This window comes from Biomphalaria glabrata, chromosome 9 (genome assembly GCF_947242115.1).
Source record: "Biomphalaria glabrata chromosome 9, xgBioGlab47.1, whole genome shotgun sequence".
NCBI classification, from domain to species: domain Eukaryota; kingdom Metazoa; phylum Mollusca; class Gastropoda; family Planorbidae; genus Biomphalaria; species Biomphalaria glabrata.
In genome coordinates, this window is record NC_074719.1 from 7,741,373 (window position 1) to 7,761,021 (window position 19,649).

At 33.6% G+C, this 19,649-nt stretch overlaps 1 protein-coding gene across 1 annotated transcript in view; it reads left to right on the forward strand.

Moving 5' to 3' along the window:
• Window positions 1-2,514: 2,514 nt before the first annotated feature.
• The window catches only part of LOC106058350 (uncharacterized), a 38,696-nt gene continuing 21,561 nt past the window's right edge, over window positions 2,515-19,649 (forward strand). The window contains exons 1-9 of the mRNA XM_056041277.1: window positions 2,515-2,596; window positions 3,223-3,281; window positions 5,925-6,140; window positions 8,027-8,128; window positions 9,279-9,494; window positions 10,197-10,319; window positions 12,925-13,152; window positions 18,223-18,312; window positions 19,181-19,281. Of these exons, the coding sequence (XP_055897252.1) occupies window positions 3,227-3,281; window positions 5,925-6,140; window positions 8,027-8,128; window positions 9,279-9,494; window positions 10,197-10,319; window positions 12,925-13,152; window positions 18,223-18,312; window positions 19,181-19,281 (1,131 nt within the window). The 5' untranslated portion in view covers window positions 2,515-2,596; window positions 3,223-3,226. The remainder of the gene's footprint in view (window positions 2,597-3,222; window positions 3,282-5,924; window positions 6,141-8,026; window positions 8,129-9,278; window positions 9,495-10,196; window positions 10,320-12,924; window positions 13,153-18,222; window positions 18,313-19,180; window positions 19,282-19,649) is intronic.

Sequence of the window (19,649 nt, forward strand, 5' to 3'; positions counted from 1 at the left end):
TGCAACAAAGATTTAATCATTTAAATCTCATGTACCGCGTCTACAAGCCTGCGAGGCTTGGTCTTGTCTGCGATAAAACCCATTCCTCTGTGGCCAACTTGCTACAGGTACGAAGAAAACTCATTTGTCTGAGGCAACTTCAAGGCTTATATTCTTAAAGAACTTTTCGAAAACCTAGAGACATCCACAAAACAGAAGACAAAACCTACTGAATTAGTTCTTGAATAAGTATTTTATAGGGCCTCCCATCAGCATTTTACCATTAACACAGAATAAATTACCGGTATGACAAACTCATGACAAATTAGACACGTCTCAATACAACAACGCAGATGCCATTATTACGTGGCGCGTGATAGACCAATTTTGAAAGCATTTTTTTTTCTTTTGCACTATAACTAATCGTAAGAGGCTATATATAGATTCTAGATTTGCTGGGCATATTCACTAGATCTAAATCTTTATCAAGAAAATCACAATAACATTCCACTAGATCTAGATGATCTGTATCAAGAGCAAACGATGTATAGAACAGCTTTTTAAGATTTCAACTTATTAAAAAAAAACAAAATCTACATCTGCTAAATTAAAAGGCGAAAAAGTGGCTCGGGCGATTTAGGTCTACTTCTAGACATTCTATAAATAAACCTATGAACAAGTAGTTCACTTATGCGAAAAACCCTGCCCACTATTTTTATTTTTCAATTTCTTGGAATTTGTCTACAACGAGGCTCGATCGGGGTTACTATCATTTTATACTCCCATATTAATATTAATTTTTACTAGCAGTGATTGCAATTATTTTGATCTTTTTAAGCAAATCAAACTTAGATATATCAATTGCTAAAGAAACATCAACTTTAAACACAGAGTGAATAAATAGATCTAGGTGTTTGTGATTTTGAATTAGAAAATATAGCCTCGACACATATAATATGCAGTCACCCCCGCATATAATATGTCCTCTTAGATATAGAGTATAAGGTCTATTATTTATATCCTTGTGTCTTTCTAAGCATTTTATTAGGTTTTGTTTTCTATTTGTAAATTATGGTATACTATTTTATGTAGGCCTACTATCTTTTTATTTTTCAAGATCGAAACTGCACATGAAACGGTTGAATTTACCGAAAATGAATTTTTTTTTTCGCAATTACAATGTATTTGACAGTCGACATGGCGCATTTTATTGTCTAAAGTACAAAACAATAATTCATTCCGCTTATTAAGCACTTATGAACACTTTTAAGGCGAGTAACTATTTCGTTATAATTTGTTATTTATGTATAACATTTCTTCACAGATCTAGATCTTTAATGTAATTCCCCTCAAAGTGTAGGCTAAATAATTGTCTCAGTGAATGTGAGGGATTAAATTATCCTTAGATTATATAGTGATTATCAATTTTTTTTTAATTTTTTTTTTTTACATCCGTATCAAAGCGGTTAAATTGTGTGTACGGCCACCAGCGTACGCTTTTTATTTTTTATTTTTCGTTGTGATGGTGGTGGTGTAGGCCTATAATACGGTTTGACTAAGTTTAATTATTGTCATGACTGTTCCACTAAAAATGCAAGAATTTATTAAGCTATTAAATTGTGTCGGGTAGCGTTGTACGCGTGTAATGCGGGCAGTTTTATTGATAGATTAAAAAAAAATTAGAAAATTCATTCAAATCTAGGCCTACAATTTATTTCACGACACTGCAATAATCTTGAAATATAGGCCTATATTATAGACTCATAATCTATATTTTTTTTTTTTCAAATTGAAACATTCCTACAACCGTACCAGTACAGTAGATCTATATCTTGTCTAGTAGGCTATACAGTATACTGATGTTTCTTGATCTACATATGACCTAAGCCTAAACCTAGTGGATCTAGGAATTATTCTAGTTTTTTTGTTGCGCATTGAGTAGATTGTGAAAGACTAGATTGACTATTATAGATTGATAGACAGGATTTTTTTTTTTTTACTAGAACTAGATCAGATTCCACAAAAATGTACATTTACTATTAGATCTTGATTTATTTATATATCTCAAGGTTTATAGTCTAGCTCTAGATCGACAAATAAATTTGTATAATCTAGGTATAGATCTAGATCTATAATAATCTATATATCTATAGAATAGATATTTGGACTAAGGAATTTATGACCTAGATTTTAAGCAAAGGTGCGACTAGTTAACGAAAACATGATAAGATCTAAAAACCAATATAGAGTCTACTAGTCACAAGTGTTTAGAACTGTGGCAGTTCCGTTTCGCTTTCATATTTGTCATAATCTAGACCTAGAATAGAATAGCCTCAATAGAGGGAATAGGTGGAAACGAATACTCACTCGGAATAAATCTAGACTTATCTAGAGTACCATCACCATTAAACCTTGTAATATAACTTTACAATATTTATTATATTATTATATAATATTATATATACATTTTATATATAATAATATAATAATATAATTAATTATTATAGACTGTCACTTCTTGACAAGTTGAACTTGAAGTTCATGAACATGAAGTTAATCTAGACATCTACTCTGTCTGTGTCTCTAGACTTCTAACTTCAACTTGTCTAACTTCTAGGTAACTAGTAGGTAGAGATGATCCTGATCTACTCTACTAGAATAACTAGATCTCCAGTCTCCAGCTAGATTATATTATCATTACTAGATCTAGCTAGATCTATTATTATTAGATCTAGAAGTCTAGTATTAAATAATTAATTAGAATCTACTTAAATTAGATCTAGACTGTCTCTATAATTAGTATAATAGATACTTTAGTCTTTACTGTTTTACTCTAGTCTATTGTCTCTAGATCTATCGTCTACTACTACTAGATCTAATGATTTAGCTAGAATGCTAGATGTACTACTACTACCAACTCTAGACCTAGAATCTAGATTGACTAGATCTGTAGACACTGTGACTGTAGTCTAATAGTTCTGGATTCAAGATCTAGAATAATCTTGATCTAGACAAATCTAGATCTAGAATCTAAGTAAATTATTAATAATTTAAACAAAGTATCACTCTAGAATCTTTAGAATCTAGTCTAATTAACTAATACTACACGACCATTTATATATTATAAACAATAAACCTTTCAGCCTTTCACTTTAATTTTTGCTATACATTTTTTAAGCTAGAAAAGTAAAAATAAAATATTTCAATTCAATGTTTTTTTTTGTTTTTTTTTTCTTTAAACAGAGAGATGGACTCAAGTCTGTGTTTAGTGTTGCTGTTCCTTGCTCTCTTCTCTGGATCAGGTAGTACACCTAGCAGAATGTCTTACAATACTTTCCTAACTGTTTAGGGTGGCTCCAATTCTATATATATATAGAAGCCCTGTTTATGTTATTATGACTCATCCTATTGTTTGAATTCTTTTTTTTTTACCCTGGTGAAACTACAGTCCTCATCAGATGGTCTGTTGCTCTCTGTATGAATCAAATGAGCTTTATTAACTACCTGGACCTTCTGGATATGCTCAACAGCTTCTAGGCTTAAAAAGGATTAAGAGCCAACACTACAATCTCCTCAACTTAATTTTGTCAGCTACTTTTTAAAGCTCACTTGACTCAGCAACTTTTTAAGCTAATTTATTATAGGGGAATGCTCAAACATCTATAAAACCATAAGAAAAAATTCTGCCTTGAATGCTGGACCCTCTCAAGTAGTCTAGCTATAATATTTCACAATAATTACTTAAAATAATATATATATATATATATATATATTTAATGCACATAATTTATTAGCATTTATGATGAATATATCGATCCAGGACTTGTTAGCATTGGATACCATCGATGCATTCCAACCTAGTTGGACAAGATGAAGACATAAAATGTATAAATCTAGCATGTCAGACATTTACACACCCAAAACCAACCTGGAAATCTTCCAACTTCTCTAACAAGACTACAAATTTAATGTCAAGGTGGTCCTGCTGTATGGCTCTGAAACATGGAGAACAACTGAAGCATCAACAGAAAAAAGTACAGACCTTCATCAACAGATATCTGAGAAATATCTTAAAAATACACTGGTATGACAAAATAGAAAACACCAAACTGTGGAGATGAGTGAACAGAAAAATATAGAGGAGCAGATCTTAGAGAGGAAGTGGAGTCACACCCTTAGAAATGATAACAACAACAGAGCTAGACAGGCCTTAGAGTGGAACCCCCAGGACACATGACGTAGAGGAAGATCAAAAAGAATGTGGAGACACAGTGTACTAGATGAAGCAGAGAGGACAGGAATGAGCTGGGAAGCCATTAAAAAACTAGCTGGAGACTGTGGAGAGTGGCATGTATTTACTGAGGCCCTATTAGATGTTCCATGAGGAACTCAAAAGGGAAAGATGATGATGATTCCCACCTAGTGCTACTTTTGCTTTATCTACTAATTGGTCAGCATTAGTGGACTGTGTAAATTAGGTTATGCAGTCTATGTTGAGTTTCCCCAACTTTGACTTAACATAATAAGTTATCCATGTGGTATGGTTTTCAGTTCTGATGCGGAGACGATGACCATATGTGAGCCCTTAAAAATCATTGAATCTTTGAATTGGTGAGGAGCATGTTGGGGGCAACACAGATTGTTGTTATTAATGACTTGAAATCTGAACTATAGGCTTTGCAAAGCATTGGTCTGTGGTCACCCAATGTCAACACTGCCTCAAACTATATGAGCCAATGCCAAGGCATCCAGGTAACAATGAAAGTGGTTACTGAGTCACATAGGTGTGTCTGGCAATACTGTTGCAGACTCTTTGGTTTACCAGGGAGGACTGATACCACCTACCAAAGCAGGCTGTGAGTTTCCAATATGCTCTGGCAACAATTCAAATGATAGAAATGGAAAAATGGGTGACCCGACAAAATAGCGCGAAATTTCCCAACAAAATAGCGCAAGACAAAATAAGACGGACTATATGATGTGTATTAAAGAACCGGATTATTAGTAATTTAATGTCCTGGGCATCATTTTTGTTAATGTCTCTATCTTTTTCAATTTGAATAGATCTGAAAGTATGCCTTTTCACCAATGTTTAAAATGCATAACTTGCTTAAAATTGGATTTTGAAATGTGGTGACCCCGTTAAAGCAGTGATGGAATTTCTACGTGACATTTCCACAATTTAACTTTGTGAAAGTTTGTGTGTGTGTATAAATCTGACAAGTTTATTTGCCTGTTTTCAAAGTGCACTTTTGGAATGTAAATAAATGATTTATTTTAAAATTATTCAATTTAGCTTAATATTATTATAATATTGTATTACTTTTGCATATTTATGTTTTTAAGATATCTAAAGTGTTTCCTGCTATTTTGTCAGGGTACCGTAAAAATGAGTGCTGGGATAACAATTCCCCCCCCCCCCCAAAAAAAAAAACAACAAAAGCCTGCAGACGCTGGGAGCATATGAGGTTGTGCCTCCCCAGTATTAATGCACAGCGCAGGACTGGTCACTGTTCTACTGGCTCATATTTTGCACATTTTAAGGCTAACTTTAATCACAGTACCCCAGCTGCAGTCTCATATTCTTTTTGACTGTCTTAGACTTGCTGAAGTCCATTTTCTTGGCCCTAATGATGACATATGTGTGCAGCACACACCAGGGTTTCTATTTAAGGCTTTTAAAAGAGAGGATTTCAGGCTATCAAGCCCTCATTGAAAAGGGTCTTGATGATAATGATGAATCTTCACATTTAAAAAAAAAAAATTTGAAATGTATGTATTTTATTCTTGTTTTTTTTAGTGTGTACCATGTCCTATGTTTTTGTCCACTTGATGCAACAGCAAAACACTTAGTAAACAAAAGATAGAAACTTTACTACATTATTCATGTTATATCTATTAAATCAACTTTATTCTATTATTAAAAACATGCATAATATTTTCAGCTTTTTGTCAGTCTTGTGAAACAGTTTCTGGTAATGGTACATTAGATGAAAAAAAGGTAAACTCTAGCGTCTCATGTTTTCGCTTCAATAACGATAAACCAAAGCTGATGGTCTTGAGAAACATCCTGCTAAAGGACAAAGATACCTTACAGATCCAAGATGTGGATGCAAAAAATAGCACATTTAATTACAGGTTACTCACTTCTCAATCCACTGGTAAGATATTATTGATCAAACTGAAATAATCCTAAACTAGAATTGTAGACTGAATTAATGAATGAAAAATAATGCCCTTTTTATGACTTACTTGGGTCTAATATTTTTTATATTTAAATGTACTTTAATTAACTCTTGTCATAAACATTTTTTTAAAATAAACTTAAAGCTTTTAAGTAAAAAACACTAATTTTTTACAAGCTTTGTCTGTCTGTGTCTTTGTCTGTCTGGCCAAAAGCTTGTACACATTATTTCTCCGACACCCAATATCGGATCAAGCTGAAATTTTGCACAATTATTTCTTTTACCTGTCAACACAAAAATCAATAAAAAAAAATTTAACCAATTAGTTAGTAACAAATTACTTTGTTTGATATCTCAAACAAGGGAAAGAAATAGTACTTGGCTTAAGTGTTGGTATAAGCTGAATTAGTCCCCTTCATATTGGTCTGCCATTTCAGTCTTTGGGAACACAAACATGAAATAGAAACAATAGATAACTATACAATCTTCCATATATATAGACTTAGCTAAGAGTTGTCATCGCGTTGGCCTGAGAAGACTTTAGCCCACAAGTTCAAATTCAGGTCGATTCATCGATCACCCAGATGCTCCATTCTTTCTCCCCTTTTCCAACTGGTCCAGACAAGTGATAAGATCATAGCTTGTTGAGAACTCTTAAAGCATCAAATTGTACAAACAAAAACAATTGGTAAAAAAATATTTCTAATCACAAAAATTTATTATTGTTAGTCTAGTTCTATTACAAATTTAATTACATGATTGATCCAAACTAATTGATACACATCAATAAAAGCTTTGTTTTTTAAATAGGTTTTTTTTTTTTGCTTGTTAATCAGTATAGATTTTTCTAAATGCTATAAATATTAGATCGCCTTGTAAAACATTAATTATGGAAGTGTCTAGTTGGAAACATAGTTCATGTTCTTGCATTCACGTTCATGCGGTATGTGCACTGGACTGTCGTTCTGACTTCTCAATGGTCCTTGGTTCATATCCTGCCCATCTGCGATCCTCCATCCTCCTGCTGGAGGTTTGAACTAGGAAGTAAATTATCTGAAGGATTACCTGAAACATGTAAAACAAACAAAACATATATTCATGACAATCTAGCTTTTGTAGCATTCCCTTCACTCTTAAATAAAACTGTTTGTAAATTCTTCACTGTGTCTTGAGTAGAGTGTTGACTATGTTCAGGCAGAGGCAAATGTTAATTCCAGCTAATCAATGGAAGATAGGCCAATAATGAAATTAGAAAATCAAGGAGTGATGACCATTCAAACATTTAATCTTGTAATGAAGGAAATCAATCTTTATCATCACTGTCGCTAACCAAATAAGTACAAAACCTTTGAGACATACAAAACTTGACAGTCTCTAAAAATGCCAACATATGAGCTCTTTTTGTTTTTCCTATCTAACTTTAGATTTTGTTTTTATTATGACGTTATAGAAGCTATATAAAACTCAATCTTAAATACACATAAATAAATGAATCTTAACATTTATGCGCTAGATTTCTTATTGCAACAACGCATAGCCTAACAATAAAGAAACTCATGATTTTACTCAACTGTTTTGTTTTGGAAAAAGACATTTTAATTTTGAATAAAGTATCTACAACAATTGCAAGTTATACACCAAAGAGTGTAATGGAGTGTTTTTTTTTTTTTTAAAAAGATTCTGTGCTATTTAACTTTATTTAAAAAACCTATTAGGGAAAATGAAGATAGCAGCCAACGTGAAAAGAACTTCTTAATGTGCATCTTTGTTATAGTATTATGACATATGCTGTCTTGTTAAGTAAGTATTGATTTTGTTTCCCTTTTTACTTATACTACCTATTGATTTTTTTTCTCAAACAGTGCCATTTGAAGTAGTTCTTGGTCTCTCTAACACAGCTATTTATTTCAATTCAGCAAATGTGACAATCTCCAATTCAACATGGTCAATACAATATTCTGATGGTAAGTGTTCAGGCTGAAAACTTGTATATATAATAATGATTGCTTGGTACAATAAATGTGACTACTTCATGGTCGTCTACATAGAAACAGATTGGGTCATAAACATTTTGCAGTAGGTGTAAGAGGAAATAGTGTAAGTTTGAGGTTAATGAATGTTTAAAAAAAACTAATTTTTTTTTGTCAGATCTCCCCAGCGGATTATTATTATTATAGCTTTTATATAGCGCTACTTTCATGCTTATAGCATGCTCAGAGCGCTTTTGGTCCAATCTCATTTGTGCACCAGTGGAGGGGGTGGTATCTAGGAGTTGGTTTTCCGTGCTGCCTTTAGGTGCTCAGTAAACACAACTCTGCCCGAGTTGGGTGTCGAACCTTGAGCCCCCTTCTAGGTAGCCAAGACAAGCCAAGTTCAAGCGCACTTAGCCTCTTGACGACGCTTACCACCAGGATTAAACCTGACAGGTTTAGCCTATACGTCATTTATTTAAAGAGTACTCAAATTAATGAATCTCTTCCCTGATCATACTTTGCTTAATTCTAACATTCTAACCCCATTTAGATGTCTTTGATATTGCATTCACCAGCTTTGTAAGCACCTAAGGCACAGGACAGATTAACAGTTTTGAAGATAAAAAAGCACCTAAAAGGGGTAGAGAGGAAATTCTTAGCAGCTATTTTGTACTAGAAGCCAATAAAAGTGTTCTTATTTGCCTTTATTTGATCTATGTTAAACTAGTTTGAATGAAAAATGCCAATTTGTCAGTTTCCCTAGAAGTTTATTTTAAGGGTATAACTGTGCAATTTGTTATGGCACCTGAAAAAGTAATCTGTAACACAAGATGAATTAGAAGTTTATTTTAGAACAATTAGAGTAAGGCTGTTATTTTCCTAAGGCAATAAGGATATCAGCTCTACTGATCATTTTGTTCGGTGTGCTTATGTTTTAAAAGAATATTTGTAGCATCGTTTATGAAAGTATCAAAAGTTGCATTTTGTCTCTCATTGGTTTATTGCATTTAATGTCAGTGAAATGATGTTTGTTAAGGATTTTAACATTCTTGTTCTTTGTCTATATTTGATAATTTTTTAAATTGTCCAGTGTCAACTTGTGCTTGCCTTCAATAATTTCACAACCTTTTTTTTTTTAAAGACTTGACAGTGGACATTACTAATGACTTGTCCACTCGCATCAATGCTCCAAAGTTTTATGCCCCAGGAACAAAATTAGTTTCTGTCCTTTACAAAGTCACTAGTTACCTGCCATCTACTAGCATTCCAGTTGTCACATTTGTCAACAATCAGTGGAAATCAGAAAATGGATACATCTTAATTGCAAGTGGAGCTTCCAATCATCACAATTATTCAAGTAAGCAACTGAAAATAGTCTTTCACTTTCAGTAGATTTTGTTGTTCAAGTCTTTCTCGTTCAATAGAAACATCTCTTTTTTTTGTTGAAGTATTTCTCTTTCAATAAAAACATCTCTTTTTTTTTTGTTGAAGTCTTTCTCTTTCAATAGAAATATCTCTATGTTTTTGTTGAAGTCTTTAAACTTTCAATAGAAATATCTCTCTGTTTTTGTTGAAGTATTTCTCTTCAATAAAAACATCTCTTTTTTTTGTTGAAGTCTTTCTCTTTCAATAGAAATATCTGTTTTTTTTTAAGTCTTTCTCGTTCAATAGAAACATCTCTTTTTTTTTTGTTGAAGTATTTCTCTTTAAAAAAAACATCTCTTTTTTTTGTTGAAGTCTTTCTCTTTCAATAGAAATATCTATGTTTTTGTTGAAGTCTTTCTCTTTCAATAAAACATCTCTATGTTATTTCTGTAGTTTTTCTGTTTGAATTGAAACAACTGTTTTAATTGTAGTTCTATTTCATTAGAAACATCACTAAGTTGTAGCCTTTCTATGTCAATAAAAACATCTTAGTTTAAGTTTAGTCTTTCTATTGTAATAAAAACATTTCTATTCTATGTTTTAGCTATAGTCTTTTTTTGTTTTCACATTATGAAAAATTTGCAGTAGTTAGATTTATATATTTTTTTATGTATTTTGTTTGTCTTATTGATAGATCCAACCGAGTTACCTGACTTCTTTGCTGATGAGGGCAATTCTCAAATTTCTATCAATGTAACACTGAACACAACAGAAGCAATTCGGGACTTTATCCTTTCCATTGATCCTGTTATCAAAGGTAGTTCTTTGTCGCAACGGTGGTATTTGTAAAATTAACAGTCATTGCTGTGGTAGTTTGTGTACACTATATATATATATATATATATATATATATTACCAACAAAGTTATCTGACCTAGCTATTTCCTACTTGGTCTAGGGATTTAATAGTCTCATCTAGAAAGATATTTGTGAATAAGCTAAACTTCAATGATTAAATAGAAAATCAATAGAATAGCTTAAAAATCAACTACATTTCTTTTGACTTAGCTTTTTTTAAAAAAAGAATATGAAATAAATTCTTAAAGGAAATAGTTTAAAATGTTTAAAATATAATATAGATAATTTTAAAAAATGCTTTTCTTTTAAGTAGTGTATAAAGAAAAAATTTAACACTTGACATACCTTGAAGTCCAACTGTCCACATTTATTACAGTAACAGAAGTAAAAATAATTCATAATATGCTTGGTAGTGCTCATTTTGAAAATATTTTCTGCAGCTTTCTCTTAAACTATTGTATTTAATATTTTCAGTATTTTCCCAAAATGCCCGCATTATATTTGGAAAATAATGAAAATTAAATACAATTATATAGAAAGCTCATGTTGTTTCATGAATTGTAAGCATTCAGACTGTGAATCTATCAAAACCTTTTCTTAGCTAGGAACTCAGAGGCTGAAGGAACCTGATTACAAAATCTCATTCAAATCTTTTAGGTGCTTTCAGAAATCAAGTGTAGATAAATGAATATATGAATAAATAAAAGAATGAGTGAATGGTATTTCACAAATACATATATATACAAGACTAGACTCCATTCCTGTTGAAATATACTCACTTGGCAGTTCAGAGCTGAAAGCTAAACTAACTGAAATCTACCAGAAAATGTGGGAACAAAAGAAACTACCACAAGAGTTCAAAGACGCCTCCATCATTCACCTCTGCAAGAGAAAGGAAAATAGGCAGTTATGGGATAACCATTGTGGCATATCCTTTTTATGCATTGCTGGCAAGATTCTGGCTAGGGTGCTATTAAACAGACTACAACACCATCTAGACACTGGCCTACTTCCGGAGAAACAGTGCGGCTTCAGGCAGGGTAGAGGCACGGTTGACATGATCTTTGCAGTCCACAAACTCCAAGAGAAATGTAAAGAGCAAAACTCAAATCTCTATATTGCATTCATAGATTTGACTAAAGCTTTTGATAATGTCAGTCGGGAAGGCCTTTGGCAAATCGTGTCCAAATTCGGCTGCCCGGATCAATTCACAACAATGGTGCGTCAATTCCATGATGACATGCAAGCAAGAGTCCAAGACAACAGAGTCTACTCCAAGCCTTTTTCTGTCTCAAATGGCGTGAAGCAGGGCTGTGTGCTGGCTTTCAGCATAATGTTCACCGCTATGCTGAAAGATGCCTTTCGCACAGAAAGCATCGGAGTTGGCATACGATACCGCACTGATGCAAGTGTATTCAATGCTCAGAGACTGAAAGCAAGGACCAAGGTAAACTATGACTGCACCAGAGAACTGCTATTGTGACTGTGCCCTTAATGCTGCAAACGAAGAAGACCTTCAAAAGAGCCTGTCCCTCTTCACTAAAGCATGCAAAAATTTTGGCCTCACCATTAATGTGAAAAAGACAGAAGTGCTGCACCAACCTCCTCCAAATAAATCAGTCACAGAGCCAGACATTCTCATAGATGGACAGCAATTAGCAAACGTCAAAAAGTTTGTCTATCTGGGAAGCACCATGTCAGCAAATGCCAAGCTAGATGATGAGGTGGACTTTTGTGTTGCTCGTGCCAGTGCCGCTTTTGGCAGACTTCAAGGACAAGTGTGACAACGAAGAGGACTCAGCATATCCACAAAACTGAAAGTCTACAGTGCTGTAGTCCTCCAATCAATCCTATATGCATCAGAGTCCTGGACCCTATATTCCCATCACACCAAAAAGCTAAACTTCCACCTACGCTGTCTAAGGAGTATCCACAAGGTGCGTTGGTCCGACCACATAACAGACACAAAAATCTTAAAGCTGTCCAACATGCACAGTATTAATGCTACAGTAAAAAGGTCCCAACTTAGATGGGCAGGACATGTAATTCTCATGCCAGACAAACGCCTTCCCAAACGACTTCTGTATGGGGAGCTGTGTGCAGGGAAGCGCTCCCAGGGAGGTCTATACAAGCACTAGCTGGGAAGCACTAGCTCTCGATCGCTCCTTATCGAGTGAAACTGTGAGTCTCGGAGTCTCAAGATATGAAGCAAGAAGAGTGCCCAGGGCAAAAGAGCGTCGAACCAACAAAAAACTAAGAGAAGTAGAAGGCCTATCTGCATCTGACCAAACCTACCCATGCCATGTATGCGGCTGGCTTTTTAAAGCGAGGATTGTACTTAACAGTCATCTTCGAGTCCATAGGAAATGAGAAATGTGCTCATCTTCGACAACGAAGGAGGAGCTATAAATATATACAAGATTACTGTAATACAACTTAAAATGCCTGGTTTAAAGTAAATTTTTTAAATTCATATTTAAGACTCAAAAAAAAAAAAAAAAGAATTTCTCATAGTGTTGGTAACATTTAAAGAGTAGAAGTGCATTTGTTTTCATTTTTTCTCAGCTTGTTCTGGAGTGCTTACCTTAAGCTCAACGCTCGATGCCAGTAGTCTGTTTGACAATTTGCCTGAATTCAGCAGTCCCTATACTTGTCATAGGCTGATCAATTCCTCCAATGCCATCACTGTTAAGGTGGATAGTTTTAATTCTTCATCTGGCCAGCAGCTGACAATAACAGATGGGTCCTCAAGTCTTAAGAAAGTCAGCAAGTATTTCTATGAAGATGTCAATGGTATAGAAATTGTTTTGTTAATATTTCATTTCTTTAGACTTGTATTTTGTCAATTTTTAGCCAATGCCCTGATTTTTTTTTTTAAATTAAAGTTAATCGTAATATAAGATATTTTTAAAAAAAGGTTTTTGGCAGGCACTTTTATTAAGAAAGAACAACATCTACTCTTATTTAACTCTTTCTCTCCGTAATTATTTACCACATTCTGGTGGAATCAATGTTGGCATTATCAGTTAGGAGAGAAAGAGTTAATGAAGTTTTAAAAGTCAAATATCCTTTATACTAATTGATGTTTACGTAACAAGTGACTCATAAATGGTTAGAATAAGCCAATGGAAAGGTGTGCGTCTTTCTGCATATATTTCCGGCCCCTCTAGCTTCTGAACATAAAAATAAAAATAGAGTAACAGGACTCCTATGATGACACTGAATTCAAGTGTAATGCATTATTTTTTGTGTGTGAAGGAATGGACCTCATTCACCAATCGTAAACAAACAACATTTAGCCGCGTGGTTCTCTATCTCTTCTATACAAAATATGCAATCCATAAAGGCTTTTTTCATTGTTTTATCAATATTATCATAAATGTTGTTTGTTTAGGATTGGTGAATGAGGTCCCTTAGCAGCAGGATATACCTGGGACAGGACAGAACACTTACCTACTTAAGTCATGGATCTGATGTCACAGTTTTTTTCTTGTGTTTTTTCTCGGGTCAAAATCTTGATATGAAAATTGACTACCCTACTATCTAACTGGAACACTGCTGAATCCCAATGTTGTCCTTGGTTTTCTTCCCTAGCCTGTATAAGTAGCAAGAGTTTTGTCTTTTGGTTGTCATGTAGATAGAGGAAGTTTAAGAAACATCAATCATCACACTTTAGAACAATGCAACTTCAAAAATAACCTAACATACACATCCATAACATTAAAGAAGATTACCCATCACAAATGGACGTTCTCAATCAGACACAGCAGAAATAAATACCTATCACTGTTAATATTAATAGCAGGAGATGTAGAGTCAAATCCAGGGCCTAGATCTAAAGATAGATGCAACATCTGCAAAAAAATATGCACCCTGAAACAGAAAGCCATTCAATGTGACACCTGCGATGAATGGTACCATGCATCATGTCTCCATATGAATACACCTGTGTATTATGCCTTAGGCAACAAAGACGCATCATGGCACTGTGTACCGTGTGGGTTACTCAGTTTACACCAGGACTGTTTGATTCCTTTGATGCAGACACTTCTAACCCATACAACATCCTAAACACCATCCCAAACCAAACTCACCAACCACTAGCCAGATCCACTCCTGTTAAACCTAAATCTACTAAAATTAATACAACAGCCTCACTAAACAAACCTACTAAAGAAGTAATACCAAAATACCTTAAAACCTTAGTAATAAATTTTCAAAGCATTAGGAACAAAACAGCAGACTTAGAAATTTTATTAGAATGTGAGAAACCAGACATAATTGCAGGAACAGAAACTTGGCTACATCCTGAAATTTATAATGCAGAAATTTTCAATAGTAACTATGAAATTTTTAGAAAAGATAGGGCTGATAATCATGGAGGAGTTCTTTTAGCAATAAAAAACACTCTTATAGCAGAAGAAATTACCTTACCTAACTCAAAAAATGTAGAATCAACATTTTATAAAATTAATACCACCTCAACATCCCTAATAATAGGCAGCATTTACAGACCACCAAATTCTAGTTTAGAATACATGCAGGAACTATGTAATCAGATTACTACACTTAAAGAGACAAATAAAAATGCAGTTTTTTGGATTATGGGTGATTTCAACCTACCTGATATAAATTGGAAAACACTAACCATAGATAAACACCAAAACCTTAAGGACATAAATGAGCTTTTCATAGAAACTTTACACAACCTAAGTTTAGATCAAATCATTAAAAAGCCAACTAGATTAAACAACACATTAGATCTCTTCTTAACCAACAGACCTGGATTAGTAGTTGATTATGAAATTATCCCTGGTCTATCAGACCATGAGATCATAAAAATACACAGTCAGATAAAAGCAGTAGCCAATACAAAACCCAAAAGAAAAATCTTACTCTGGAATAAATGTAACCTGACACAACTACACCAAGCTGCACTAAACTTTCAACAAACATTCTTATTAGAAAAAGACATTAACCAACCAGTCGATGACCTCTGGAATTTCATTAAAAACCATCTTAAAAGCATTATAGAAAATCATATACCAACTAAATACACATCAAACAAAATAAATAAATGCTGGTTTAATACCAAAAAGTAAGCAGACAGCTGCAGAGTGAATACATAAACAATGTAATATCTAAAGATAACAACAAAAACCTATGGTCATACATTAAGTCTAAGAAAATGGAAACAACAGGCATAGCGCCATTAAAAGATGAACATAGCATAATACATAATGATAATGAAACTAAAGCAAACATCCTAAACAAATACTTTGCATCAGCATTCTCAGCCCCAGGAGACAAAGACATATTACTGAATTTGAACCAAGTAAACAACATAGAAGATATAGTAGTACAAGAAAATGGAATTCAAAAACTATTAGCCAACACCAAACCAAATAAAGCTTCTGGACCTGATGGTATTCCAGCTAGATTACTTAAAGAACTAAGCAATGAGCTAGCCCCAGTGTTCAAAATACTCTTTAGGCTTCACTTAACCAGGGCAGAGTACCAAAGGACTGGAAAGAAGCTAATGTCACCCCCCTATTTAAAAAAGGAGAAAAATCTGACCCAGGAAACTACAGACCAGTATCACTTACCAGCATCACATGTAAAATCCTAGAACACATAATATGTAGCAACATCATAAACCACTTAGACAAACATAATGTCCTCACACCATACCAACATGGCTTTAGGAAATATAGATTGTGTGAAACACAACTAATAGGACTAATTGATGATTTTTCAAAAGGTTTAGATAATAGTGAACAAATAGATGCTATCTTACTAGATTTTTCTAAGGCTTTTGACTAAGTACACCACCATAGTTTGCTTAAAAAATTAAAATATTTCGGCATTAATGGTTCACTGCATCAGTGGATTCAAGATTTTCTGATAGGGAGAGAACAAACTGTAATAATAAATGGCTCTAAATCAACACCGATAACAGTAAACTCAGGTGTACCTCAAGGAACAGTCTTGGGTCCACTACTATTTTTAATTTACATAAATGATTTACCAAATTGCATTAGTTCAGGAACAAAAGTCAGATTATTTGCAGACGATTGCATAATATATAGAACAATAAAAACAACACAGGACACAGATATTTTACAAAGAGAATTAGATGAATTACAGAAATGGGAATCAAATTGGAGCATGTCTTTCCACCCAGAAAAATGTCAGTTGTTAAGAGTAACAAAAAAACTAAAACAAATTAATTCCACTTATCTTATTCATGGCAAACCAGTAACACTGACTAAAAACGCAAAATACCTAGGTGTTATAATAAATGAAAAACTGTCATGGAACCCGCATATTGATGAAACTACAAAAAAATCAAACAAAGCATTAGGATTTATTAAAAGAAATTTCTATAAATCAAATAAGAACATAAAACTAAAATGTTATTTAACCTTGGTTAGGCCAATAATAGAATATGCATCCTCCGTTTGGGACCCCTCAACTCAAGAAAACATTAAAAAACTGGAACAGACACAAAATAGAGCAGTGAGATTCATAACAAACGAATATTCACATTTGACTAGAGTAACACCTTTAGTAAAATCACTAAATTTAGAAAGCCTTCAGGACAGAAGGCTCAAAAGTAAAGTAGCAATCATACATAAAACACTGAACCATAATCTTCAAATACAAAAACAAAATTTAATAAAATACTCTGAAAGACACAAAGATAAAGGCACATTCCTCGTCCCATATGCTAGGACAAATTTGTACAAACACTCCTTCTTCCCTAGTGCTATTAGAGCATGGAATGGGTTGCCTGAGCTAGCCAGGAAAACCAGTGACTTGGCTGAATTTAAGTCATTGGTTAACATGCATGACTAAATGCATGACGCGTAGGACGTAATCATCTTCTTTTTTGAAGTAACGTCTGTATCATATAAGATAAGATAACATTCCATGCTACATGACCAAATAGTTAAGAAACATTCCATGCTACATGACCAAATAGTTAAGAAACATTCCATGCTACATGACCAAATAGTTAAGAAACATTCCATGCTACATGACCAAATAGTTAAGAAACATTCCATGCTACATGACCAAATAGTTAAGAAACATTCCATGCTACATGACCAAATAGTTAAGAAACATTCCATGCTACATGACCAAATAGACACAAAGATTGGTCTCTTTGGATGGCACTGTAAAAGAGCCTGTTGTACTGTAAATCTAAGTATGTTTTGTAAACTACAACTTTTTAAAAACTTAATTTTGAGTGTTTACTCAAAAAAATATCCATTGAGTACTTCATCCCTGAGAGAGATCGTCCATACCTTTGACTCAAACTCATGTCCTTCAGAATCTTTCCATTATTTGTAATACATGGATTATGATAAAAATCAAGATTTGTATTGATGACTCTCCTGAGTTTTAGTGCATTAGAAATCTACTGCCCTCATCAACACACAGTTCTCATGTGCCATCTTCCAGAATTTGGGCTTGTCCTTTGGGAGGCAGTCAACAAGTTTCAAATAACACAGATCAAAATGGTTCTGTCACTTACCAAATGTGCCAACACATCAACCAGCTTTGAAAAGCCACAATTACTTCGGATGCAAGTGTTGATGAGACTCACACATTGTCCCCTGATACTATTTAAATTACGACATTTGATACTATTTAAATTACGACATTTGTGCAGCATAAGAACCTTTGGAAAATTCTACTAGACACAGAAACCTTTTTTTTTTTATGAGTCTTTGTAGTGACAGTTTTGTTGAGATAAGCAGCACTCTCTATAGCTCTCTATAAGAAAATAAGAAAGTACTTTGTAAATGTTTTCTAAATTTAATGTAAAAATGTATGTTTTTGTTGTTTGAATTTCAGATTTTCTGTACATAAGTCCTGTCAATGAAGTTCTTGTGACACTGAAAGTTGGTGAATCATCTAGAAATGTGTCTGTCAAGGCCTTTTTTGGTATGTAACCTGAATTCCATGTTGACTTGAATTACGACTTGATACATGACTGACTTCTCAACCTAATGTTCATTCGATCTTTTTTTTTTTTCTCTTTTTTTTGTCTTTTCTAGTCTTCATTTACTTGATACATTTTATTCTTGTACCCAATAGTTCAAGTATAGACATCTCTTCTATTTATTTACAGTGGTAACAAATCTAGTTACAACAGGAAAACAATTTTATTTGTGAATTTTTTAAGAAAGTATTTGAAAACGAGGGGGCTTGGTGGCTGAGTAGTAAAACACTTGGTTTCCAAACTGGGGGGTCTCTGGTTCAAATCTTGGTAAAGACTGGGATTTTCAGGATCCACGCAACTTTAATGGGTATCTGACAGTTGGGGAAAGTGAAGGCGGTTGGTTGTGCTGTCCACATGACACCCTCGTTAACTGTTGGCCATAGCAAACATTTTATATCCTCTGCTCTATAGATTGCAAGGTCTGAAAGTGGTACTTTTCTGTTTGAAGATAGCCTATGAATAAGCCAGGACAATGTAATCTGTAGTTTACAATCAGTTTAGTGATCTATACATTTTGAAATCACAAGCCCAATCAAGTTTTGATAGTTTAATGAAAATATGTGGACTTAGTGTATTAATACCAACCTGAAAAAAAAAACAACGACACATGACATAACTTATTTAAAACAAAATTAATGTAAAAAATTGTTTAGTTGGAATTTTATTGTTTATTGTTGAAGATGTTTTACAGTAGAATTGAAGGACAAATAGAAGTCAATATTACATTTAGAAACTTTGTTCAAATTACTTGTTTTTTTTTTTTACTTAAATTAGTTTTTTCTCAGTTTTTGTTTTACTTTTGCTCTAAAGATCTGGGAACTCAGTTAAATGGGAAAGGAAATATTGTTGTTTCAAAAGACTTGACCCAATCAGAATCTTTCTGGCAGCTGATAGCTGAACCTTACAAAGTCGTAAGTACCTCGACTAATCTATACTCTTTTATAACTCGACTAATCTATACTCTTTTATAAGCTGATGTATTGGTTCTTCACATTTAAATATCATCTTTTTGTGTTTGGTTAAATCATAATATTCAGTTTTCCAAAAGCTGAAGATTTAAAAAAAAAAGCCTCTTGACATATGGTGCATAATGAAGCCTCACAGGCTGCAGGGACTCAAAAATATTTTGTTGTGATGTTGCCTTTGAGATACATGTCTTGTGACCTCCATACCAAACAAGATGTGATGCTGCCTTTGAGACACGTGTCTTGTGACCTCCAGACCAAACAAGATGTGATGCTGCCTTTGAGACATGTGTCTTGTGACCTCCAGACCAAAC